At 42.4% G+C, this 26,225-nt stretch overlaps 2 protein-coding genes and 1 long non-coding RNA gene across 3 annotated transcripts in view; all 3 read left to right on the forward strand.

Annotated features, from left to right (window-relative positions):
- LOC146716593 (uncharacterized) overlaps positions 1-26,225 on the forward strand; it is a 304,253-nt gene that overhangs the window by 48,582 nt on the left and 229,446 nt on the right. The window lies entirely within an intron of this gene.
- LOC146716595 (NACHT, LRR and PYD domains-containing protein 1-like) lies at positions 3,126-16,613 on the forward strand (the record flags this gene model as incomplete). Its single annotated transcript, XM_085452580.1, has 11 exons — positions 3,126-3,313; positions 10,201-10,374; positions 11,395-11,435; positions 11,612-11,680; positions 11,785-11,864; positions 14,031-14,086; positions 14,219-14,433; positions 14,636-14,895; positions 15,340-15,459; positions 15,552-15,693; positions 15,837-16,613. Coding segments are annotated over 11 exons (1,665 nt in total), but the record flags the coding sequence as incomplete, so codon positions are not given.
- Positions 19,029-22,183, forward strand: LOC146716596 (uncharacterized). The gene is made up of 7 exons (XR_014919188.1): positions 19,029-19,073; positions 19,185-19,334; positions 19,504-19,647; positions 19,745-19,892; positions 20,009-20,503; positions 20,601-20,711; positions 21,198-22,183. It is a non-coding gene; the product is annotated as an uncharacterized LOC146716596 (long non-coding RNA).

Raw genomic sequence — 26,225 nt, forward strand, 5'->3', positions numbered from 1 at the left:
GGAGACTCTAACTCCTAGTTATTCTGGAGTGCCCCAAGCTCCACAGTGACCAACTGACTATCCCTCTTCGAGGACAATGCCTAAGCGTCCTTGGCATTGGCAAGCGTTACCTCTGAGCACTGCGCTTCCTATCAGTCCAACTGACGTTCTTGAATAATTTATAATACTTTGGAACAACAGTAAAACAGCCAAAAAAGTGTAAGACTGAAGCAGGTCCAACCTTATAACCAATACGGGCTCCACCCCAAACAATAACCAAATTCCCTAATATACTAAAATCACTCAGCAGTCCAACTGCTTTCCACGGTCCAACCGTATTAAATCCTTTAGCGGTCCAACCGCATTCAATCATTTTTAGCAGTCCAACTGCATTAAATCCTCAGTACTGTCATGAGATTCTCATCAAAATCAAAGCAGACATTCCCCAGTAATTTCAGTGAGTAGACTTTAATTTGTAATGTCCAATTTGGCACACTTTGGAAATAATTCAACAGGTAGTGCCTTACCTTTGGATAAGCGGCTTAGAACAACAATGAGAAAAAGAGAGCTGATTATTAGCTCATCAAAACACAAAACAAAATCACAATGAATTATCGGTTAATTTCATTTAAAATAATTCATTAAGTATTTATGTACAATTCAAATTAGTTAATTACATATTTTGTTGGTTTGTTTTCTATTTTAATTATTTTACTGACACATTTAATGAATTATTTAATGATGTATTTATTTAATTCACGTTGCTACTCCTGGCCCTGCATCGCTGTTCATAAATACATTTTATTTGTCAGCTTCACCCATCAAAGTCAGGGGGCGGGGTTAATGCTGATCAAGTCAACACCATTGCTTTGGTCTGGTGGGCGTTCTTTTAGTGGGCTTTTCTCAATACTAAGTAGGCCTACACACCAGGGTTTGGACATGTGTGGACCCAAACTATACTTTTACCCTTTTTTGTGTGTCACCAAATACACTTTAATATTTTCTAGACAAGAATGTAGTGGCGTAATCTTTAACCTCGTTTGGCTCCAAACAGAAGTGACAGACTTGAGCAGGGTTCATTTAAAGGCTGACAGAAGTGGAGTGGTGACGGGGAGATGTTTGACAGGACAGTGTTTCAGCCTCCACAGGTTCATGTTGTGCTCCATCAGTCAGTGAAGATGAAGTCAGTGCTGATGAGGCTGTAGAGTGTGTGAAGGATGTGAATGAGGATGATGAAGATCTGATGATAGCAGATAAAAACAGGCTGCAGAGACTTTGAGCCATACAGGGCACACAGTGTGTGTACAGAACAGCTGAAATCATTATGGAGGCCTCACTGGGATATGGAAGCATCACAGTACAGCTTCAGTGAAGCATTAAAGTCTCTGATATGAGATGAGAAATGAAGCAGCCAGAGCTTTTTCATGAGTGGAAATCCACTGTGACTGTGAGCTGCTGCTACAGCCTCCAGATTAGCCAGCAGCTCATCCTGCTCAACATGGACCTGTGGTCAGAGTGTGTGCTGGATAATCCGGCCCAGGATGAGGCCAAACTGACATGGGATGAAATGTCTGTCACATAATTGAGCTTAGTGTAGTTTCATTTCTGCACAATTTAAAAACAACCAAAACTTTGTTCTGTCTTTTCTATGTTATACTGTAGACTTTCTTTGATACTGTGTCCAAAAGGAGCAGCTTTTACTTTGAAGGGGAGGCGTCTCTGTTTCCTCTTCAGGTTGGATGATGGAAGCAAATTAGTAGCTGTGTCCCAAAACGTCGGCTGCATCCTCCAGAGGCTGCATTTGAAGGCCGATTACGTCACAGCCAGGCGATGAAGGCTGTCCGTATTTGTCGACTCCTTCAAATGTGCCCGACAAATGCGTCCTTCATTTCCCCGAATTTGAAGGATTCGTCGGGTGTGTCCTTCGTGGCCCACCATATCCCAGAATTCATAGCGCGGCCCAGCCAAATTTCAGCTGCCAACAATGGCGGCAGCTACTAAGTTTTCAAATTACTCTTATTAATCTTTCTGGGTCACAAAATAAACTTTTAACATATTTTCAGGCGAGAAAGTAGCTGTGTAAACTTCAAATATCTGCTCGGTTTATCAAGACATCGCATATTTGCAAAAGTGTGCCGACGTTTTCGGAGACGTCTGTTCCCCACCCGCTCGCTAGCAAGCCGGGGGGTTCAATGGTCACTCCAGCCGGCGAGAGCAGCGGACGCCCGGCTTCATCGTTTTCAGACCCCGCTCTTTCGCTACTCAGGTTAAACATGATATATAAGTCACTCGGATAACTTAAAAATGTAATTGTTTGCCTTTTTTCTGTGTTTTATTTGTTCCGGAGTAAATCGGTTTGGCTGAGATCAAAGTTCCTCCGGGATTTTCACACAGCTGAATAAACGTTAAACAGGAAACTGATTAAACAGAAGTGTGAGACGGTCGAGAATTTACGCCAGTGTCCTGTTATATTTTAGATAGCAAGGAGCAGACGGCCGAGTTTATTAAACTCCACAAAGACAGCGGTGACGCAAATCTGAAGGCTAGACCGTCCCATTTCACAGCCTCGCACTTCCAGCCTTTTCGGTCTTTGAAGGACCCGGCCCACGTAGACCGCGAATACCGGGTCCTCCGAAGGATGCAGCCGACGTTTTGGGACACAGCTAGTGTGCGATGTTCTTTCAGTGTTGCACTTTGTAGACGCTCCCTGAGCACTGGTCTCACAGCCAGCTGCACATAGAGACCAGTGTTGTTAGTCCAGGTCAGAAGATGACTTGTTGGAATGAAAATGAGCTTGTAGTTTGTCTGCTTTAATAATGTGACTGGAAAAAGGTGTTGGACTTCAAATATGTCCATTTCTTTCACACTTCACCTTTAAAAGTGAAGCCTTGTGGTTCCTGGAAGGAAAAACACGACTTTTTCAAGTCTTTGTCCTGTTTTTATGATAAATGTACGACTTTAATGTGAAATATTCAGAGTTTTTTCTCTTGTTGTGTTTGTTTGAAGCTGCTTCCTGTTGGCTTCAGCTGTTTGGAGTTTCCATTTTCTAAACTTCTACATTCTGAACCTTCTTCAGCTCTGAACAGATGATGAAACACTGAATGATTTCAAGCTCACACTTTGTCTAATAAACTTACATCTTTCATTCTTTATACAGATTGAGGGGCTGTGGTTTGTCAGAGATCAGCTGTGATTATCTGGCAGCAGCACTGAAGTCCAACCCCTCCCATCTGAGACAGCTGGACCTGAACTCCAACAACAAGCTGCAGGATTCAGGAGTGAAGCATCTGTGTGGTTTCCTGGAGAGTCCAGGATGTGGACTTGAAACTCTGAGGTCAGTCAGCATGTTTTAGTTGTGCTGAGATGAATATGATGTGAAAGTTGTGCTGACACTAAACTGCAGACATCAGGCTGATATTGTACTGATCCACACTGAGGATCTTCATGGTAAAGTCTGTTTTCTTCTTCTCTGGTTTAGTCCATTGACTGCAGCAGAACAATGTTCACATTTCAAACAGTGAGACTCAACGTATGGCCCGCGGCCCACACGCGGCCTGCCCACCTTTCCTGATTCAGAGAGAGGGGACCCTGATTAACTGTGTAGTGTTCTTCCTCACAGTTCTAAGTATCAGACACAACAATGAATAATCCACAGCTGACTGTCTTTAGCAGGTCAAAGGTCACGGCACACAGCAGACAGTGGGAAATATTATAACTCTGATCATTTATCAGCACATATCCATATGTATAAAAACAAAGCTGACACTGTGAGACTTGATCAGAGGTGTGATCATCACAGCAGAGGCCTTTGTGTCAAAGTCACTGAGGATCAAACAGAAACACATGAAGCAGATTTTCCTGTTCTGGCTTTTTATAGCAGATAACCTTCAAAATATTCTGCAGTCCATCAAAAACTGAAGCAAACCATGAATCAACATGTGAACATGAGCTGATGCTGCTGAAGTGAAGCAAAGTTACAGAGGTTTGATTACAGACACAGCTGAGAGTTTGTAATCTGTCATCATTTTAAAAGGTTTACATTTCTTCAGTATATCCACATTTGCAGCTGCTACCTCAACCTCCACTTGTCCAACACAACTGCTGTCCACTGCCTCCATGACATTGTGATTTTGCTGTTGGTCTTCTGTCAGATCTTCATCAATCACTTCTGCACGGGGCACACCTTCAGACTCTGCAGCTGCATAACGAAAGCCTGTAAGATAAAATTAGACATAAGGTAAATGTACACCAATATTCCAATGACAGGTGTGTGATTCATCTGGAAGTTATGTGCGGATTAGTGTACAGTGATAGCAATTTAGTATGTTTTTAGAGGGGGGGGGGGGGGGGTTGTTTACCTCCGATGGGTGCTCTTTTTCGCTTCCGTTGCGTACGCCTTGAGTGCCGGTCCGAGTCTGATACAGGTATGTCGTCATGCCCCATGTGCAGTGTTGGTGCCCAGTCTGGATTTGTTACATCCATTTCATATGCTGGTTTGCCTGCAATAATGCCAAATCATAAGCTACTCAGTCGACATGATGTGGTTCTGCAGCATCACACATTAGCATGTTTTATCTCATTATCTATGACCTCAGCACATTGAAAATAACACTAAAAGCCTTTCAAGAGTGATATGAATTAATTTAGAACTCACCGGAAAGAAAATGCCGTGAGCAAACCAACAAAAAGCTGGGGATTGCAGAGAACTCGATATCCGCTCGTCTCACCGCTGCAATCCAAGCCTGACGTCTTTGTTTAGTAATATCGGATACATGGGATCCCTCACGTTGCCTCCAGGATGGAAAACGATGAAAAGAGAGCCCGTTATCCAGCTTCTTGCCTTCACGATCGTGTGATCTAACGTTGCAACCGACAACACAACACGTACGATCCATAGCTGAAATGGTATCCTTTGGCTGGCCTACTGTCATGGCGGAAGGGGGCATGGCCCATCTCCCGTGACATCACGCTCCAAAGCCCTATAGGTGGGAAAATGTACCATGTCGACCAATCAAAAATGATATGGAAACATGACATTTGGTTGTTTAGCAAAAGGGGGAAGTTTTAGGAGTGACCGGCAAGAGAGAGCGAGTGAGCGAAAGAGAGAGAGAGTTTTGATACGTGAGAGATTTGTGACGTTTACCGTGTTTGGTCTCAAGTTAGTTTGTTGTCTTGTGTATTTAGTGTGTAGCTGTTGTTTTGTTTTGTGTGTCAGTTCTACTAGTGATCGTCACAGTTGCTGCCTTAAAGCCAACAAAGGCAGATTGCAGTGTAAACGCTGAGTGACACACCTGCTGTCAGACCTGCAGGTTTATCCCTGTGCTGTTCTCATATGTGTTAGAGTGACACAAACTATTGTTTGACACCTGATTGTTCTGTAAATAGTTTGAAATGATTATATGAAAAACGTCTGAGCCTTGGCTGCATTTTTTGGTAAATAGTACCATATAACTTTGTTGTTTGCAAAACGTGTGCGTATTTTTAAAAGTGTACAATCTCTATTTGCATTTCAAGTTATGAAGATGATTCGTTAAACGTGTGTGTGGTTTTTACAGTCAAAATATCACTTTCTACTTGTATTTTAAATTTTGTCTGAATTTAGATAAATTGTGCTGATACAGTTGGTCAAAATGAGAAAATAACAGATTGGCAAGATAAACTGTTTTTAAAGGTAAAATATAGAGGCCACATCAAAAGTAGTCAAGAAGGGTTAAAGGCTAAAAGCAAAGTTGTCACTGTTGGGTCTGTGTTTCCACAAGCCCCGCTAATTCTAGAGACTTATTTATCATGAAGAAAACAAGACAGTCGATCGATCGATTATTTGCGCAAGGGAGGCCTCGTCTGTGTCCACCACGAAAATGACCACAGATCTGACCTCCTCCTGCTACCTTTTATTGGGAGACAGTTCACACAAAACACGTCAGAACAAAGCCACGCCCCCTTTGTTCTAAGACAAAGCATTTTATGTATATGTGTGAACTTCTGTAAGAGTGTGTGTGTGTGTGTGTGTGTGTGTGTGTCAGACCTCCTGCTGACCAAAGGGTCGTAAACCCAGGAAGTTTACATCAAAAGAAACAGATCTTCCAGATAGGATGTATCTACAATAAAACCTCCCCCAGCACAGAGTGGTTGGAGAGGTGGCCAGGATCAAAGGAATGGCTTTGATCCTACTGCTTGAACTAAGACTGTACAAATTTAAGAAACACAATGGCAACATTCAACAATTAGACTTAACAGTCACCAAGTACTGTTTATATTTGTGTGTATTGCTGCAGCTTTTTTGAGTATTAATTTGGTGCCTTTGTGTGAAATAATGGTATTGTGAGTGATCCATATAGTCACAAAGAATAGCCACTTGTTTCTGTGCTACCAAAGTTCCCCGGCTTTCATTCAAAATGTGTTTATCGTCAGCACCTGCACATTAAACTACTTAAACATTATAAATGTCTTCAAGCTCACACTGAGGCCTGTGGGGTACTATCAGCCACTGAGACAGTACACACATTTATATGTGTTTGTATATGAATATTTCATACTTTAAGACTGCCTGTTTATTTAAGGGAGATGAACAAAATACATTGGAATTGTACAAAATAATATCATGGATGATAAATTAAATAGATTTTAAGTAGATGCTTGTGCATTCTTAAAGTCTTATATGTTGAACTGAACTATGTGATCTGTTCAAAGCCTTAATCTTAATTTGAAGTGAAATGTGCATTTTGAGTTTATACACTATGTATATAAGGCGACCGTTTCCTTTTGCAGTATTTTTGTGTGGTGTACTTTTCTATGTCTTAACAAAAGGGGAACAAAGGTGTTTAAGTTCACCTAGGATGATGTGTTTTAATTTTCACATGGTCTTGCTTGAATTTGACCCTGACAAAGGCGTATGAACTCTGTCAGCTGTTTGGAGTTTCCATTTTCTAAACTTCTACATTCTGAACCTTCTTCAGCTCTGAACAGATGATGAAACACTGAATGATTTCAAGCTCACACTTTGTCTAATAAACTTACATCTTTCATTCTTTATACAGATTGTATCGCTGTGGTTTGTCAGAGATCAGCTGTGATTATCTGGCAGCAGCACTGAAGTCCAACCCCTTCCATCTGAGAGAGCTGGACCTGAGCTCCAACAACAAGCTGCAGGATTCAGGAGTGAAGCATCTGTGTGGTTTCCTGGAGAGTCCAGGATGTGGACTTGAAACTCTGAGGTCAGTCAGCATGTTTTAGTTGTGTTGAGATGAATATGATGTGAAAGTTGTGCTGACACTAAACTGCAGACATCAGGCTGATATTATACTGATCCACACTGAGGATCTTCATGGTAAAGTCTGTTTTCTTCTTCTCTGGTTTAGTCCATTGACTGCAGCAGAACAATGTTCACATTTCAAACCTTCAAAGAAGAAGAAAAATCCTCCACTGGATAATTCACTGTGAAACTCTCCAACTCTTCATTCCACCTTAAAGTCTGTCTGACACTGAAATCCAAAGCAAAATGTGCGTTTGCTTTACAGACAGCAGTCCAACACAAACATACACACATCATCCAAAACACAGTCCAACATCCAAATCTCCTCCACTGCCAGCATGAATGATGGGAAAGAGAAGGAGGAACACTCTGACATTCAGGGTTAGAATGAGTTTCATGAAGCAGACTGTGAAGATCAAAGCTGCATTAGAAAGCTTACATGAATGAATGAGTGGACAGAAGTGGACAGAGATCATCTGAAGCACTTCAAAGGCTTTAAATCAGCACATTTCTCTTTATTCTTTATCAACTCTGTTAGTTTCTCTCAGTTTTCTGTGGAATGAAGCTAACAGCAGGCTAATAAGATGCTGACCAATAGGTTTCTATTAAAGGTTGTAATTTGTATATGAAAAAGTGCTTTGGCTCAGCAGGGATCAGCTTACAGGTAGAATACAGCTGCTGGATGGGATTAGCATGTCATAGCTATCTACCAAACTGCTAACTGGGGGATTTCAGGCCATCTATGGATCATTTTTGCTAACTGTTTATTCAGCTTAGGCTCACCGGGCTGCAGCCTGTGCCCTAGCTGTCATAGGGCAAGAGGCGTGGTCCACCTGCACAGGTGAGCAGTCCATCACAGGGCCAACAGAGAGAGACAGAGAAGCACTCTCTCACATCCACACCTACAGCCAATTTAGAAGCACCAATGAACCTAAGCAGCATTTCATTGGACTGTGGGAGAACATCCAACCTCCACAGAAAGGCCAACAAGCTTCAACCTACAACCTTCTTGCTTTAAGGCACTAGTGCGAACCACTTTTCCCCATTTCAGCCCAAATCCTGCATCTTCCTGTTTCTGACTCCAGGCCAGCTCCACTAACACTTTCTCATCAGACACTGCCACATAGTGGAGGAAGTCTTAGTTCCATTTGAAGCTTCAGATTACAGTTAGTTCCTTTACAAAGAGGTGGAGGTGGTGGGGCCACAGCACCATCATCACTGAGTGCCATAGGACACTTAACCTTTGTTTCCATATGCTGGGAACTTCCTGTTGTTCCAAGGAAGATTGGAAAATTCCTGTTGTTCCAAGGAGGACTGGAAAATGTGTGAAAATCTCCCAGTCAGTTCCTCACAGCACACTTCAATCATTTCCCTCCCACAGCATCAGAACCAGGGCTTTTTCTCTCTTTGGTCCCACTAAGGCTACGTTCACACTGCAGGTCTTAATGCTCAATTCTGATTTTTTGATCAAATCCGATTTTTTTGTCTCCTCGTTCACACTACAAATAAAATGCGACAGCAAACGCGCTCTAGTGTGAACGCTCAAAGCGGCCCGCATGCGCAAAAGAAGATGTCACACACAACGCGCTCTGTTTAGACCCAGAGCAAAGAATATTGTTTGACAGATGGCCCTTAATATAAAGACTTCGGACTTTACGTTTCCCAATTTTTTGCTTTAAGTTATTTTGTTATTTACATAATAATGTAAATAACCTAATAATGATCCTTATTGCTGTTTAAGAGAGGAGCGGTGCTTCAAAGGATAGCTGCAGATTTCTGTCAGAATCTGCAGATTATACAGTACAAATAAAATGTTTACGTTGTCTTCCCAACAGTTTCACTGACATCTACACGGGATGGCTAGGAAGCGTTCGCGACCTTTGTTTCCATATGCTGGGAACTTCCTGTTGTTCCAAGGAGGGCTGGAAAATGTGTGAAAATCTCCCAGTCAGTTCCTCACAGCACACTTCAATCATTTCCCTCCCACAGCATCAGGACCAGGGCTTTTTCTCTCTTTGGTCCCACTAAGAGATTTCCACACAAACACCTCATCAGTGGGACTCTCAGAGCTACCAGCCCTTTGCTACAATCACAAAGCTCTTCATTGAAATCAATGATATCAAAGCTGGAATCAAATGAGTCCAAGTCTTCTGCTGATTCAGCATCACATTCATCTTTGCTCCTTGTTCTGCATCCCCACCATGGACTTCATTCCTTTCCAAGCCAGCCTTGAGTGTCCTTTATTCAGCTCATCCTCTGCTTTACTTTTACACCTGATTTTAGCTGCTTTATCTCTCTTTCAACAAGTTTCTGTGCCTCAATCTTTTTCTTCTCTCCCTCATAACAAGACAGCTTCTTCTGCCTGAGAACATGTTGGAGTGATTTACTAATCCAGGGCTGCTTATTGGGGAAAATACTTCCTGTTTCCAAAGTAATCCCCATTTTTCCCAGAAAGAAATGTAAGTAGAAATCGATGATCTAAGTGAGAACATGAGCCTTTAAAAAGTCCCAGTGGGTGCAGTCAAAGCAGTCCCTCAGTCCCAGTATATAGTCTTTGGTCCAGACTGGAACAACTGTGTGCCCAGTTTGAGCTCTCTTCAGTGCTGTGACCTGACAGACCCAGAGGGGCCATCACATCACATTTAGAAGCTCCCCTAATGGAGCCACAACACATGTCCAATACTTAGTCTGTCTTGTTGGACCAACTGGAAGAAATGATTCAAGGACTTAGTCACAGAACAGAGATTCAAATCTCCAAAATCCAACTGGCTGCATCAGGACATATAGTCTGAAACTCTGCACAGTTTCCTGTTTGAAGCTGCTTCCTGTTGGCTTCAGCTGTTTGGAGTTTCCATTTTCTAAACTTCTACATTCTGAACCTTCTTCAGCTCTGAACAGATGATGAAACACTGAATGATTTCAAGCTCACACTTTGTCTAATAAACTTACATCTTTCATTCTTTATACAGATTGATGTGGTGTGGTTTGTCAAAGATCAGCTGTGATTATCTGGCAGCAGCACTGAAGTCCAACCCCTCCCATCTGAGACAGCTGAACCTGTGGGGAAACAACCTGAAGGATCCAGATGTGAAGCAGCTGTCTGATCTTCAGCAGAGTCCAGACTACAGACTGGAGACTCTGGTGTAAGTAGAGTGATGGAGTGAGTGGGTGGTGCTGTCAGCAGTATTGTACTAAACACAGTCAGTATGAAACAAAGATCCAGTGTTTCCTGTAAAGCTGCAGCTTCTCAGTGAAGCTGTGAGAGGAGAACGGTGACAGGCTTCAGGATTGGACACAAACACTTCCTGTTTCTGACCTTTATGGTCACCATAGTAACGGCTGACACGCTCTGATCAAACACTGTCAACAGCCAATCAGCTCTCTGAACAAAGCAGCACGCAGACCAATGACTGCATTCATTTCCAAGTTTAAAGCAGTGAAGAACACAGTCTGTAGGTGAGGAAGAATTTAGTGAGAGCAGATGTTTGGATGGAATTCCTCCAGTCAATCCACACTGAGGATTGTTATGGATTCAAATATTGGGGATGGAGACAAGATGAAAAACCAAAAGAACAACACTGGTCCAGTCGGGTTCAGTCAAACAATGATTTTAATGATCACACGCGCAGGAGATAAACACCGTACGCAGACAGCATCAGATCTCAAAATGGTGGAGCATTGCTCAAACTCTTATAGCCTCTCGTAGCCCCCACCTAATCATAAAAGCCTCTCTCTCACACGGCGCCTAAGCTACGACCTTGGCTCCCTGTTTATCTGCTCCTGCTGAGATGGGGCAGGAAACTCCAGCATGTTCTGTTCTCTTCTAATCAGACAAATAAGATGATGACTTTCTGCAAACAGTATTTTCTTATAACTTAGCAGTATAATGCATCATAAAACAACATCATTCATTCACAATAAATCAGCAGTCTAATGTAATGCAAATCAATCTAACAAATGCAATAGTTATCAGCTTCTTCTAATTCAGGAGAATAATGCAAACTAAAACTACATAATAATTCACAATCTTTAATTAGGGGTATAACATGGCATAAAATAATATTATAACCCAACAGGATCTTCATGGTAAAGTCTGTTTTCTTCTTCTCTGGCTAGGCTTAGTACCCCATTAATCAGTTGTGTTTTAACGTTGCTCTCTGCAGGGTTGATGACAAGACTTTTAAATCTTCCATAGACAAAACCAGTGAGTACTGAGACTCTGTGTCACATTCATCACTATTTCATCAACAGCATATCACATGAAAGCTCGTTTGTGCTTATTTCATTCTGCAAAAATTTATAAATTATGGGGGTTTTTAAGGATGTGTTTTTAGGTACTGGTTTTGGTCAAAATATTTTAATACTTTAAAATCTTTTTAGTGAGTGAGAAGGCTGCAGCTGAAGAAGATGGTGGGTCCTTAAGGAAGAAAGAGAAATCCCTCACAGACAGTTTGTATTTGATCAGAAAACCACTAAAAAACTAATATGATTGTAAACAGCACCAGTTAGAGTTCCAGGAAATCCTGACATATTCGATGTTTGTCTCTCATCAGGTGACTCTGAGGTCAGACTGAATCCAGACTCATTAGACACAGAGCTTGATTTGTCTAAGGATGACATAAAGCACATTAAGGTGAGAGAAAAGCATGTGGATCTGATTGTCTTGTGACACAAAAAAAGAGGCCTTCAGCACAGAAATTGTGTCAGGTGTGTTAAAGCACAGGGCAGACAACCAGTCAGGTAGAGCTGGGCGATATGAGATTTTTTCATATCACGATATGTTTTTTTCATTTCAGGCGATAACGATATCTATCACGATATAAGCCAAATAACTATATTTGTAAGATTTAAATGTGCCGTTGCTCACAAGTAAAATGTGAAATAATCAGCAGCTTGTTTTTATTTAAATATTTATTTCCCATAATAAGTTCAACAGGGTAGATGTACTTAAGGAACATGAGACTTTTTCAGATAAATAAAGGCAAATATTGCAAACTACACAAAAGGCAGCCACTAAAGCGTTTAAGTTTCAAAATAGAACAAACGAAACAGACTAAATTGTCAATTCCACTTAGAAACAAAATATTAATTCTAAATATAAATCTTAGTTTGTTTTACAGAAGAACAGACAAAACTGACTAACTTTTGTCAATATCAAATAAACTGAGAACTAAAAGGAAATTCTCAATCTCTCCTTGTTGTATAGCTTAGTTTTTCAAACAGTTTTAACAGTTACTTTAGTCTGACAAAAGCCGAATGACGAATTAGCGCTTCCAGTCAGAGACTGAGGCTACGTCCACACGTACACGGGTATTTTTGAAAACGGAGATTTTCTGTTTTCGTTTTAAAAAATAATCCCGTCCACACATAAAAGCAGAAATGAAGGAAAACGCTATGAACATGCCAAAGCAGCAGGTGGCGCTAGATTCCTAACCGTGCAGAAATGTTGGCCAATCAGAAGTCTAGAAGCCTCGGTGGGAAAAAGTAAACAAAGCTGGGGCATAGAAGCAGAACCGAGTCGTATGTGTGGACGAACAGTAACTGTGTGTATATGTAAGCATTTAAACACTGCAGAGAGTAGAATTAACAGTAACAGTATTGTAGAAATTCATTTCACCGAAACAATAACGTGGCGCACAGTGTGACGCATGCTCCAGTTTATTGTATTTCCAGACTTGCTTTCGGCACAATTTACAGTGCACGCTACTCTGTTTTTTGTCAGACTTGAAATAGCCGAAATACCTTCACACTACGGAACTTCTATGGCTCTTCCGTTCGACAATCTCTCCGGCATTGGAACCATCATCTGTTTTCTCTTCGGTCACGCTCGGTTGATTTTTCTAGTCGGCACACTCATTTCCTCCATTACGGCTCCATTACCCGCTGGCTGCTTCCCAAACAAACACACGTGCGGCTTGGCACTTGTGCTGTACGTAACAAGTCACGCGACGTGACGCTGCGGCTGTGATTGGTTCGGCTCTGCGCTACTTAATTTGGATTGGCTGACCTTTTTTTTTTTTTTTTTTTAAAGAGGACAAGAGATGCGAGGTCTATCGCGATAGCTTAATTTCTCTATCGAGTAAAAGTTATATCGCGATACATATCGTTATCGTTCTATCGCCCAGCTCTACAGTCAGGTTTAAGATTCTGTGTCATTGTCAGTATGTTACTCGCAGTTTTGAAAGTGTGTACAGATAACACCTGATGTGTACTCTGTGTGCCTAGGGGCACACGCCACTAGCTGTGTGGTCCAGCTATGTTTCTACCCTCACCTATGGCCACGAGCTGTGGGTAGTGACTGAAAGAATGAGGTTGCGAATACAAGCGGTGGAAATGAGCTTCCTCCGAAGGGTGGCTGGCCTCTCCCTTAGAGATAGGGTGAGAAGTTCGGCCATCCGGGAGGGGCTCAGAGTAGAGCCGCTGCTCCTCCACATCGAAAGGAGCCAGCTGAGGTGGTTTGGGCGTCTGACAAGGATGCCCCCTGGGTGCATCCTGGGTGAGGTGTTTGGGCATGTCCCACTGGGAGGAGGCCCCGGGGCAGACCCAGGACACGCTGGAGAGATTATATCTCTCGGCTGGCCTGGGAATGCCTTAGTGTTCCCCCGGATAAGCTGGAGGAGGTGGCTGGGGAGAGGGAGGTCTGGGCTTCTCTGCTTAGGCTGCTGCCCCTGCAGCCCCGGATAAAGCGGAAGAAGATGGCTGGATGATGGATGGATGGGTGTACTCTGTATAGTTTGTTCACTGTTTACTTGTTTATTGCTGCTTTAAACAGCTGATGTATTTCCTCTCTGAATTCCAGCCTCCATCAAGCTTCACCCCTCAAGTACAAACTGAATCCACACACATCTCCTACAGGTGCTTCTAATTTCACATTAGGTTGATAACATGTATGTAATGATGTAACAAGACGCGTGATACAGCTGGAGGTGATCAGACCTCAGCTCATACAGGCTGGTTGGAGTGCTTCAGCCCTTCTGTGTCCTACAGGTTCAGGTGTCCTGGTCCAGGTGTGTTCCAGTGTACTCTGACCAGACTAGTGTTTGTTATGGCTCAGGAGGCGGAGCTGTTGTACAGGACTGTCCAATGGGATGAGAGCCTCCTTCAATCAGCTGGAAAAACAGCTGCAGGGCCGCTGTTTAACATCACATGCTCTGAGGATGCAGTCTGGGAGCTCCACCTGCCACACTGTGAAACAAAGGAGGGTGAGCACTGTGCTGTGAAACATCTGTGTTACTGTGTGGTGCTCAGCTAATATGAACTGTTCTTTATCATACAAATAACCACAATGCAGTTTATTTATAACAAAAAAGGATGGAGGTGAACTTGTTTGCAGGAGATGTAATCCTCAGATAAGGTGAGAAGTAAATCTGAACTCTCAGAATGAAAAGCTCTTTCCTTTCACAGCGCTGTGTGTTGATGGCCTGCTGTCTGTTGCCCACATCTCTGATGATGGGATGAGCATCTTGGAGCCGCTGGAGATCACTGCCACCCATGTGGTTGTGAAGGTTCCTCACCTCTCTGGGTGGGGCGTCATCTGGGATGATTTTAAGCGGCTCCTGAACATAACAGTAAATGGCCAAGTTCTGCTTTTCTTCCGACCTTCAGAGACAGAACCTGCACAAATCAACGTGTTTCTACTCCAGGAAAATATCCCATTGTCAGAGGTAAATAGTTTCATCATCTTCACTCTGTAGTCCTCTCAGAATCCAAATGATTCTCAGCAGCTTTCTGATAATAAACTAAACTTATGTACAGGTGTACTGGTCACTCCACTCTGATTACCTGAGACAAAGAGTCAGGCTCCATTTAACTTTTCTTACCCACATTGTTGACCAATCACTGCTCTTCTTTATTCACTCCCAGTCCCAGTAATGACCCTAAGCTGTGAACATTTGATGTTTGTGACCCATAATGTCAGATCTGACACTTCACTGATAAAAATAAAATCATGGAGCTTTTTTTTCTCTGCAAAGCTATTCTATCTCAAGAATGATTGTTTTTGATTCATACTGACACATGATATTCTACACCTGATATGTTTAAATGAGCTCTACAGGTGAATAGACTTATTAACGTTACCAGCATAATAAACTGTCCTGTCACTGCAGGTGTCTGCCCAACAACACGATGATGCTAAATACATCCAGACCCCTGCTGACTGTCTTTTCAGCTTCAGTCAAAGGTACAGTGTCCACTGTGAACCTGAGAGCAGGATAATACAGCCGAAGGTGAGTCAGCAGTTAGAAACTATATGCTGCTGAAATGAAAGTCCTGGATAACCCACTCGTCATGAAAATGGCACCTTTCTGTTGTTGTTTAGCAAACACAGTTTCGCTCAAAGTCTGGCCCAAATTACCATCCAACATTTCAAGTTTTCCTGAGTACAAATTCAGGGTTTGTGACTCTGATAGTCAAAGACCAAGAGGGGAATGAAATCTGGAAATCATCTGTTTGCCTGCCAGGTAAGATTCCTGCCAAATACCAGCAGAAATTACCCTACAAACTTTTTATTTTATATTTTATAAAACTTCAACTGAAATCATACTTCTCTTTTCATCCTCAGTTCAGAGTGCTGTTAAATGTCTATCTTTCTTTGTTCCTTCAGCACCAAGAACAGAAACCTTAATGAGAAATGTCCCAGATGAGTCCGGAGTCCCGGCAGACGAGAGGCTGCTCACAGTTCGCTCACAGTTTATTGACAGAGTGTCTGAACCTGTTTTAAAAAAACTTCTGGATAAACTCCTGGAGCAGCATATTATCAATGATCAGGAGATGGAATCAGTCAGATCACAGCAGAGCAAAGCAGATAAAGCACGAGATGTTATTGACACAGTGCGACGAAAAGGAAGTACAGCCTCCTCACTTCTGATCGATGCTCTCTGTGAGGCGGATCCATGCCTTTTCACAGAGCTGAACTTAAGATAAGACAGATTTCTAATAAATCTCAAAGACCACTGACAGTGTCATTATTGTGATCTTCATGTGTGTGTTGGAAACTGGACTTTAGTTCTTATTAAAACCTGGACTCTGACTAGAAGCTGAGCAGGACATTGGATGGACTGAAGCAGAGTCTGGGACCTCAGTAAGTCTCTGAGCTGCTCATTATTAGTGCACAAACCAGGAAATATGTGAAGCTCCAACCTGTAGATGCTGAACCACATCTACAGGTTGAAGAGCAACACCTCAAGTTATCTGTGACCGGCGTCTGTTTCCAACAATATAACTGAAGCTGTTTTTACCTTTAATGCTGGAATAACATGTTGAATCACATGATCAGTGTTTACAATCTGATTACTGAGGTTCTCGTCTGTGCTAGCTTCTGCTCTGAGCAGCATTTTGTGTTTCTGCCTGTATAAATAAAGTTTTGCTGTTTGCTTTCTTATGCTGGAGTTTGAATTCATGTTTTTAAACAGTTTGAGCTTCCTGTTCGTATAACCCGTTCATGTGTTACACCCGTCATTGCGTTGTGTTCTGGCGTGAAAGTAAGAGGCAGGAGACAGCACTTGGGTCTTTGGCTCTTTACTGCACATCTGCAACACAGAAATAAGTGTCTGATCTGTGTGTGTCACGCGACTGCCAGTACACCTCTCCTCCGGCCATGCTGAAAGGAGCTGTGCCTGCAGCTTCATTAACACCACAATAATATAATAAATCTAATACAACAAATTGTTTTAAAACATTAACTTAAGCTCTCAAAAACAAAAAGCATAAAATAAATAACATGTCACTGAAAAATCATTAAAAACAACTTATAAGAACAATAAACAAAATAATTCAAAAACAAATAAACAGTCAGATAAATACAATTCAATAACCAGGACCCAATATTCTAGTGCTTATACTTCAAACATTATACTTCAGTACAATTATATTAATAACCGCCATCCAACAGGCAATACAACACTGTACTTATAAAAACAATGAATGAAAGACTGCATCTCCAAAACATAAGAACATCTCCATACCTGCAACACAGAAATAAGTGTCTGATCTGTGTGTGTCACGCGACTGCCAGTACACCTCACCTGACGAAGGAAAAAAGAGTGCACGCTGCAGCGAACACGCTCACAAGCCTCTAGCGTTCAGGCTAACTTAGCATGCTAGCATTTCAGCTGCGTTCTCGGCTAAAACTCATTAAAAACGTATATTAGCAAACTCTGTCCTCCACAAAACTTATCCCGAACGAGTCTCTTAACGACAAACAAAAATGCGGCGGTTCGGCTGTATTCACATTGCAGCTTGGGGTCTGAACAAACTGAGCAACGTGGCAGTGACTTACCCCCCACCCACTTGAAACGTAAAGGCAAATAGGCGGAGCGGTTAGTGCTACGTTTGTGCAGATTTGTGCAGGTAAAATTAGCGTTTGTGCTGCTACAGTATCTGAGATATAATGATTTTAATTATTACGGCCTACGCTGTATAACACCAGTGTCTGTGGCAGTGAGTTTCAGCAGCTGTGGAGTTTTGCACTTTTTCTAGGCTTGCTGCATATTAACTTTTATTAGTTTACACTTTAGTAACACAATTTATTCAGCGGAAAGGTTGATATTTCTTTTGTTACTAGTGCAGAAACGTACACAAGGTAGGCTAAAGTTTTTATTTTTTCTGTGGCAAAACTGAGTTTCATGTGAAGTGATTCACGTATACCTAAATTATTATTATTTTTTACATACCCAGTTGGCCTCTATGATTTTGTTTTGAATTATATATGTTCATTATTATTAATGTAGCTGTCTCAGAAAAAATGAAGTGTTTGCTTTGATAGGTTGTTACCTACGTGTAGAAAACTGAATATTCCACAGCACTTAGGCGAGGGATCTTCAACCTGCGGCTCTAAAGCAACATGTGGCTCTCCGGCCCCTCCACTGTGGCTCTTATAAGACCAAGTAAGTCATTTTTTTATTATAAAGACAACAAGAAAGGGTTCTGTTAACAGTTTTTTTTTTTTTTTTATGAAATATCTGCATTGACTATTCATTGAATGTACAAGGCTTTTAAAAGTGATTTAATGTTTCTTAGGTTCAAATCTGTTTACTGTAATTTTCAAGTTGGTTGCCCATCTTTCCTAATTTTCAATTATTATGGAAAGGATGCTCGTAGCTGGCTTCATTTTAACAAATACTTTTTTCCGTTATAAAGCTTTGATGATTCATTGTCTTATCAAATCTAAAAATAAACATTTTTATTTACATTTCCATAGCTTACACGATATAACAACTCATTTTCTAGATATTTATAGGCTCTTTCTTTTTTTAGGCTCTAGACAGGTTTTGTAGCAGCAGGGGGGAAAGGGGCCCTTTGAAATGAAAAGGATGCTGACCCCTGACTTAAGCCACCAGGTAAACACAAAAGAAATACTGGAAAATTATTGACAGAAAAATGGAACGGTTACTTTCAAGGCTATGGGTGAAGGTGACTTGGTGTGTAAAAGCAAATATACATCAGACTGACAAAGAAAAGAGTGTTAAAATATTTTTAATTTAGAACTTTAACTTTATGTGCAAAACTGAACTTACTGATAACACACACTAGCCATTTGAACACATGTAACTGTAATGAACCAAATAAAACAGAAAAATGCAGGCAGCACTCAATATACTGTGTATAACACAGCATGGGGTTGTATTTTTTTCTTTTCAGATGCTCCTGTCACTCCATTTCCCAGGTCATCATAGCACTCCCACACACATGGAGCTCTCCTGCAGTATGCAGTGTAATGCCCCAAACCATCAGTGGTCATCTTTCCATGGAAAGCAATTAATGCCCTCAAAGTGAACGACTTTCCTTGGAGAAGCAGGTTGGAGGGAAATTCATTCAGTGGAAATTCTGTTTGGTTTGCAAGGTCAGTATCAATCCACACGATATCTCCAATGTTGTAGCTGTGAGTAACTGTCCCTGCACAGAGCTCATTTCCTGTGGTGCTGTCTTCTGTTTTGAATTCTGATGGACACAGAGATGGATTGGAGAGTGGCCTGAGGCAGGTAGACTCAGGTAGGCCAAGTCCTGCTTCCACAGCCGTGCCAAGATGAGCCATACCAGACTCTTTGAGGACAGAGATGGCAGGAGAAACAAATGGCACTTCCCTTGTCATCCCTTTGCTGAGGTAGCAGTGCTGTGAAGAGCAGTGTTTGGTAAAATAAACACTTGAGATGTTCCTCATTGTCTTAGCAATTACAGCGGAGATATTGCACTGAGCATCGATTTGGATCGCAGCAGACCTCAACGAGACAGCTTCAAACATTACACTAAGCAGCTCTGCTCTCCTTCTGTAGGTTTGTTGGGTCACACCATCTGTGGCAATGGCTTTCACCAGCTGCAGGACTGGGTTTTCACTGTCTTTCAGAACAGCATTTTGAAATGTGGAGCTGTCACAGAAGGCACAACATAAGCACTGAAAAAATGCATCAAATGCACAGGTATTGAGCACAGAGATTGTCGATTCCCCTAATCTAATAGGCTGATGGAGGTTTCCATTTTTTAATAATCCCACTTTCACTCTTTTGGCCCCAAAAGTTTCATCTGCATGGAGCCATTCGGTACATGAAGAGAGGTAGGAAGTCCTCTTCCTTTTTTTGGGTGGAACAGCTAGGCCCCTCCAGTTCTCAACTGCATCCCCATCAACCGGAAGAAGGTTTGTGGTAGCATCAGATCCCACAAATGGGTGAGCATCCATTTTTATTTTGTCTTCTGCATTGTGAGTCGTCATGGATCCAGAATTGGCATCTGTGACTTTCAGTGATCCCACCGTTGCCTCATCTTTGACCTTTTCTTTTGCAGAACAAATCCGCATATTTCCCTCGATGAAGGAAAGATGACGAGCAATGAAGCGATCGACTCGAAGAGGCAAGTTGTCATGTTTGAAAAGGCCATGTTTTATGTTTTTGAAATCAGCTTCAACAGTGGCTGAACTTGCTGTGATGCTGGTGCTTTGGAAGAGAGGGACCATTATTCCTGTCCAGAGTGGCAAGTAACTTGCCAGTCTTATTATATGAGGAATAATCTCAGGGAGAAAGTGAATATTATCTCTATCCCCATTTGCTGCAGCAAGTGACCTGCTCTCCTCACATATTTCTGTTACCCACTGTCGTAGGTCAGTCTGGATCTCATCCACTGAATCCACTCTCTCACTTTCCTCCGTCTGTTCATCTGGAATGATGATGGAGTCTTGAGCAATTTGGGCTTTCAAGTATTTCTTGCACCTTTCTGAAGGAAGAGGTGCTCCAGAACTGTCATCACCTTCTGCCTCACTGAGGGCCACAACAGTGATAGCATGTAGGAGCTGTTTTGCATGGTCCAAACATTGAGACTGAAGAGGTTTTGCTAATGACCTGACAAAGAAATCTTTAACACGATGTGTTTTCTTCTTCAGGCAATCCCACTGGCATATCATCTTGATGCAGTGCGCAACATCAACCCTGATATAACAAGGGGGGAGTTTGGCAGACTGGGTTCCAAGAAGGACATGAAAGCATTCATTAAGGTAGGACTTCAGATCAGGATGAGGAGTGAAAGCCTTGACCAGAGCTCCCAGAATTGCCAGAGAAAAGTCACTCACAGCATACTTTGGCACAGGTGCACCTGCACGAATCCATTCTGTCAACCAGTTTGCGATGGCATTAACATCATGTTTCTCTGACAGCATTTGCACCACTGGGACACTGGGGCAATTGTTTTCTTTCAGAATACCTTGATAAAGGAAGATATGGCCAGATTTGCCATTTGGTCTCAGCAGTTTTTTCACAACTGAACCGGTTGCATCAAAACACACAGTTGGGGGAGATTTTTTTGACAATGTCTTATAAACATGCATCTGTGTTTGACTCCAGTAGTGACAGAAAAACTTGTCCAGTCCAATATCTCGGATGCTACCACTGTGAGGAACACTATATTTTAACAATTGCAGAGATGCAATGGGGTCCTTATCTCCTAATTCCAAGTCTTTTCTCTCTTGTTTGGCTTTTCGCAGAGTGGCCAAATTTGGAAGGTGGCTTGGCTCAGGATCTCCAACATCCATCAGATCTGCTGCCCTCGCTGACCTCCATACAGCCGGTTCCATTCTGCCCTCACACAGCTCTTTAGCGATCTGTTCACGCAGGTTTCCAGACATGAACCGCTTGGAGTGGCCAGTGTGCAGGGAGAAATCTGTATTTCTCATGAAACACTGGAGCACCATTGGACTATTAATTGCTGGCTGTCTGTCACATGACATTTCTAACTGGCCATGACACTCCTTACAGTCGCCTCTGATGTCCAGATAATTATTGTTGACAGTTGGATGGACCTTTGCTCTACGGAACACAAGTGTACATGTATTTTTGATCTTCTTCCATATAAGATCGTTGATGATATGAGTCCAAGTGCCAGGTTTCAAAATTGTGTATTCCCTTTTTAGGGTAGGAGAAAACTTGTCATTGTATTCAACCTTTTCAGGAATAAATTTAACCCAGTCCTCAAAAGGGACTTCTAGTTCAAAAGCTTGACAGTTTTCTTGTCCAGGAGAAATGCAATGTGAATCTAACTCTCCTTCACTATTACTTTCCTGATCACTGATTTCCAAAGCTGACCAGACGTTGTGTCTATTTAGCTTCACAAAAGTGTACAGGGCCTTTGCTGACATCTTGTCTTCTAGCTGCTAACTCAGCTCTTTCCAGACTGATGCAGCTGGAGTGGCTATTTTGCCATTTTGGACTATGGCCTCTTTTGAATTGCAAAGAACTGCAAAAATGGAAACCTTGTCTACAGATGGCTTTCGAGGCATCTAAAAAAAAACACACTATGATTATGATGGAGCAAAACGTGATTTCTGAACTATATACACAGCCAGGAGCAACCCCTCCCCCAAGTTCTCCACCAATCTACACTTTCATATTTTGTGGAATTATTGTTTTTAAGATGGAGCTATTGAATTTGTGAGTTTATTAAATTGAGTCTGAGTATTTAACCCATGTACTGTACAGCACTTTAGTCCAGTGCTGTACAGTACATGGGTTGTACTACATGTTTTAAAGTGCTTTAGAAACTTTTTTCTTGGACATTTTTGAAAATGTTTAACATTGAAAAAAAATCCTTTTGATCCAGATAGTTAGCTATATCATGTATTAACTCAGTAACTAAAACCTCAGTATTTTAAATGTAAGCTTACCTTGTTCAGAAATCAGATGAACGCTGTTCTAAGAATCCTTCAGACACAGTAATGCCAAATAATAGTTTTTTCTGCCAGAAAATGTGTATTTGATGCAAAAGACTGCTAGCTTGTTCGTTTCTCAAAAAGTGTTCATGGGAGTGTAAAATGTTCAAATGTAGTTTTCAATAAAGTTTTTTTAATCCACTCTAAAAAAAATAAATACTCAAGCATTTGCATCGTGGTTTTATGAACAAAAAGTGATTGAAGTAAAGAAATTGAAATTAAAAAAAAATACACTCATTACAAATTTAGCTGATTAAATACAACAAGAGGGTTTTTTTAACAGAACTTTATTGAACAAGTGAACACACAAAGTGAAAGGTCATTTGAAAAAGACATTTTTCAGCAGTAAACCATAACAGGATATCTCAAATCATAGCAGCACAAACGCTAATTTTACCTGCACAAATCAGCACAAACGTAGCACTAAAAAAGTAGACCATTTTGGCCCGTTTTGGAGCAGTCTGGGGGGATGGTGACCTTTGAATGACCTATAAAATAAAGTTTAATATCTCGGAAACCGTAGCAGCACAAACACTAATTTTACCTGCACAAATCTGCACAAACGTAGCACTAACCGCTCCGCCTATTTGCCTTTATGTTTCAAGTGGGTGGGGGGTCAGCTTCACTCTGCTGCTGAAGCGAGCTGTGACCGGGGCACACATGCACGCGCGTACGTCACCACGCAGCGCGCACACACACGAATGCACACAGACTCAGATCACACAGGTAGGAGAGTGAGATGCAAAATGACATATTTAATTTAAAAAAAGGGTGTTTTGGGTGAAATTCAAAAGTATTTAACACAAATGTTACATTCGTCTGATTGACTTGATTTGCGTCTTATATCTGAATCATGTCGTCATGAGACTGTCAATGTATCTTAAACATACTGCTTCACAAACACTGTTGTGACAGTGATGTACACTGTCTCGTTTGTATATATGTATGATTTCTATACAGTTTACACCAGATGACCACTTAAGGACATCTCCTGGTTTCATCTTCATGTTTCCCTCTCACCACATATCCAACCCGATATCATGACCAGCAGCTTTTACAGCTGTGGCTCCAACAAACATCAGCTGATACTAGAAATTAATATTAAATAAATTCTAACAACAGCTGATCAAGCTTAAACGCTGCTGTTGTTCATCGTGACATCTGCTTGTTTCCTCTTTTTGGCGCAAAGTGGGTGATAAACAAACAAGACCGACAGGACTTGCGAAAGAAAAGCCGATCAGCTGATCATTGATCAGTTTCATGATTGAAGTGGCAACAGGAGAGGGAGGGGGAGAGGAGGAGAGAAGAGAAGAGGCAGCTGTGCAGCAAAGACAGAATAACTCCAGCTTTGTGTCAAATGCCCAGTATGCCCGATGGCCAGTCCAGCTGTGAGGTCAGCTGGTGGGTAACAGGCATCTTTGAAAATGTTAGAGCACTTTTGCAAATATGTGATGTCCTGACAGCAACAATCTATCCTGAAAATATCTTTTATTTTGTGACCCAGAAAGAAATATGTATATTTCAAATTCTGCGTTCCTCCACCACTGCCTCAATTTGAGTTGTGGATGAAATGCATTCTGGGATATTTGCCTGGGCTTAGCTACAGTAGCTAGCAAGCTGATTGGAGACCAAAACAGCCAATCAGAATTTTTGCATCCGAGTCTGTGATTGGTTGGTTTTGTGGCACGCTTATAACGGTGTACAGAAGCTGTCTCCGTTATCATGGCTACTCGGCAACGGAACTCAAAAGTCTGGGAGCATTTTGACAAAACAAAAGAAAAGAAGGTCCAATGCAAAATCTGCAAAATGGAACTTGCCTTGCATGACAGTATGACGGCGATGCATGAGCATCTGAAAAGGAAGCACGTCGTGTAGAACAAGCACTTTGCAATAATTTAGAGATCTCAGACCTACCATTTATCAGCTCAAACATCCAACGACATGAATGCTTTAAAAGCATCGACATCAGCTCTTCTCTGACAGCATGGTGGGAGTTTCTAAAATTGACGGCATCTTCATTAATCCCATGAAACGTACACCTATCTGGAACAACCCTGACATATTACAAAACAATAATATGATAAACTTTTCAGATTGGAGTGGTAAAGGAATCAAATATTTAGAACATATACTAGAAGGAACAGAATTTATTTCATTTGACAGACTAGTTACACAATATGGGATCAACAAGAAAAGATTTTTAGAATATCAACAAATTAAATCCATAGTAAAAAAGAAATTTAAACCGGGTCAAGTTGAACTACAAACACCACCAAGTGTGGTTCAATTTCTTACTCTTAAAACCCCCAAATTACTATCCAAAATATATAGAATGCTTTCTAAAACAGATGAATCAATATCACTTCCTATTGCAAAATGGGAAGCGGATTTATCAGTTAACTTAGACCAAAACTTCTGGTCTCAGACTTGCTTAAAAACCTTTCATCTAATCAGAAATCCCAGTCTTCAATTAATTCAATACAAAATATTACATAGAATGCACTATACAGGTCATCGGATGTTCAAGATGGGCTTTACGTCTACCAACAACTGCTCACACTGCCAAACCAATTCACCGGACAATTATATCCACGCTCTTTGGTTCTGTCCACCAGTTCAGAAGTTTTGGCGTGAGATATGTGAAGACTTATCAAAGTGTCTGAAATGTAACATTCCAACTTCCCCTTGGTGTGTTTGTTGGGCAGCTTAGATAATGTCACCTCAGAAAACAATTTAGCCCATATGGTTTTCACTGCCCTATGCATAGCCAAGAAAACAGTCCTCATGAACTGGAAAAATAAAAATAATCTTAATTCTAACCAATATAGAAATTATCTATTAGATTACATTAGTCTTGATACAGCCTCTGCCACCACACCAGATCAATTGCTCTGGGCTCCTTTGATCAGCTCCATCACCTAGTGGGGGTGGGGGGTCATAGTTTGGTCCCGCCTTCACTGTTGTGATTGGTGTGGGGGTAAGGACAGGCCTAGGGCGTCGGGGGGTTCCCCAGGGGCATCTCCCTTGGGGGGCTCAATCCGGGGTAGCGGTCATGTCCGGTTAGGGGCTCTGTTGGCTCTCGGGTGACTGTTTCCTCGTGGCTGCGTGCAGCGGGGCTAGGGGAGGGTCTGTGCTGACGGACGTGGGTTACTGACCTGGTAGCCTGGCTGCCCCTGGGTGGGTCCGGGATGGGCGTGAGGTTCTGGGGGCGCTCCGTCTCTGGGCTGGGGCCCTGGCCGGGCCTCGGGAGCTTGGGTCCTGGTTGGTGTGTTGCCGGGGTTGTGGGCGGGTGGGTGCATGGGGGCCCAGCCCTGGTGCAGGGTGCCGCCGGTGCGTCGAGCCACCTGGGGGGCTCTTCAACTGGTGGGGGAGATTGTCACATCTCGCAGGAGCTTTCCACTCTTCAGGAACTCTCTCTGCAGGAGGGGGAGATACAGGAGAGGTGGAGGAAGATCTCAGCCTGGGCGTCTATTGTCTTATGTAGTCTGGAAGATGAGTGGATGGTGGGGTGGGTGCAGTTTTCTCTGTGGTGGGGTTGGGTGGACTGTCCCGGGCTCTGTGGGGCCGGGGGGCGCTGCTGCGCTGGGCCCCGGTCTGGATGGGCCTGGGCCCCCTTTCCCTGGCGGGTCGCGGAGTATGGGGGTGCCTACTGGGGTCAGCGGGGGAGCTGGCCCCAGGGAGGGTCACTTGCCCCTCCCTTCCTTCCCTCCCCATCTCCAGCTGCCTCCCTCTTCCCGCTCCACCACAACCACCCACACATGCAGGGCCTTGGAGTAGGGGTATGTCACCAGGGTGCAGAGGAGGCTA

Source organism: Copadichromis virginalis, linkage group LG3 (genome assembly GCF_057382275.1).
Source record: "Copadichromis virginalis isolate Kocher_CV1m ecotype Utaka linkage group LG3, C_Virginalis_male_GT1.1, whole genome shotgun sequence".
NCBI classification, from domain to species: Eukaryota; Metazoa; Chordata; class Actinopteri; order Cichliformes; family Cichlidae; genus Copadichromis; species Copadichromis virginalis.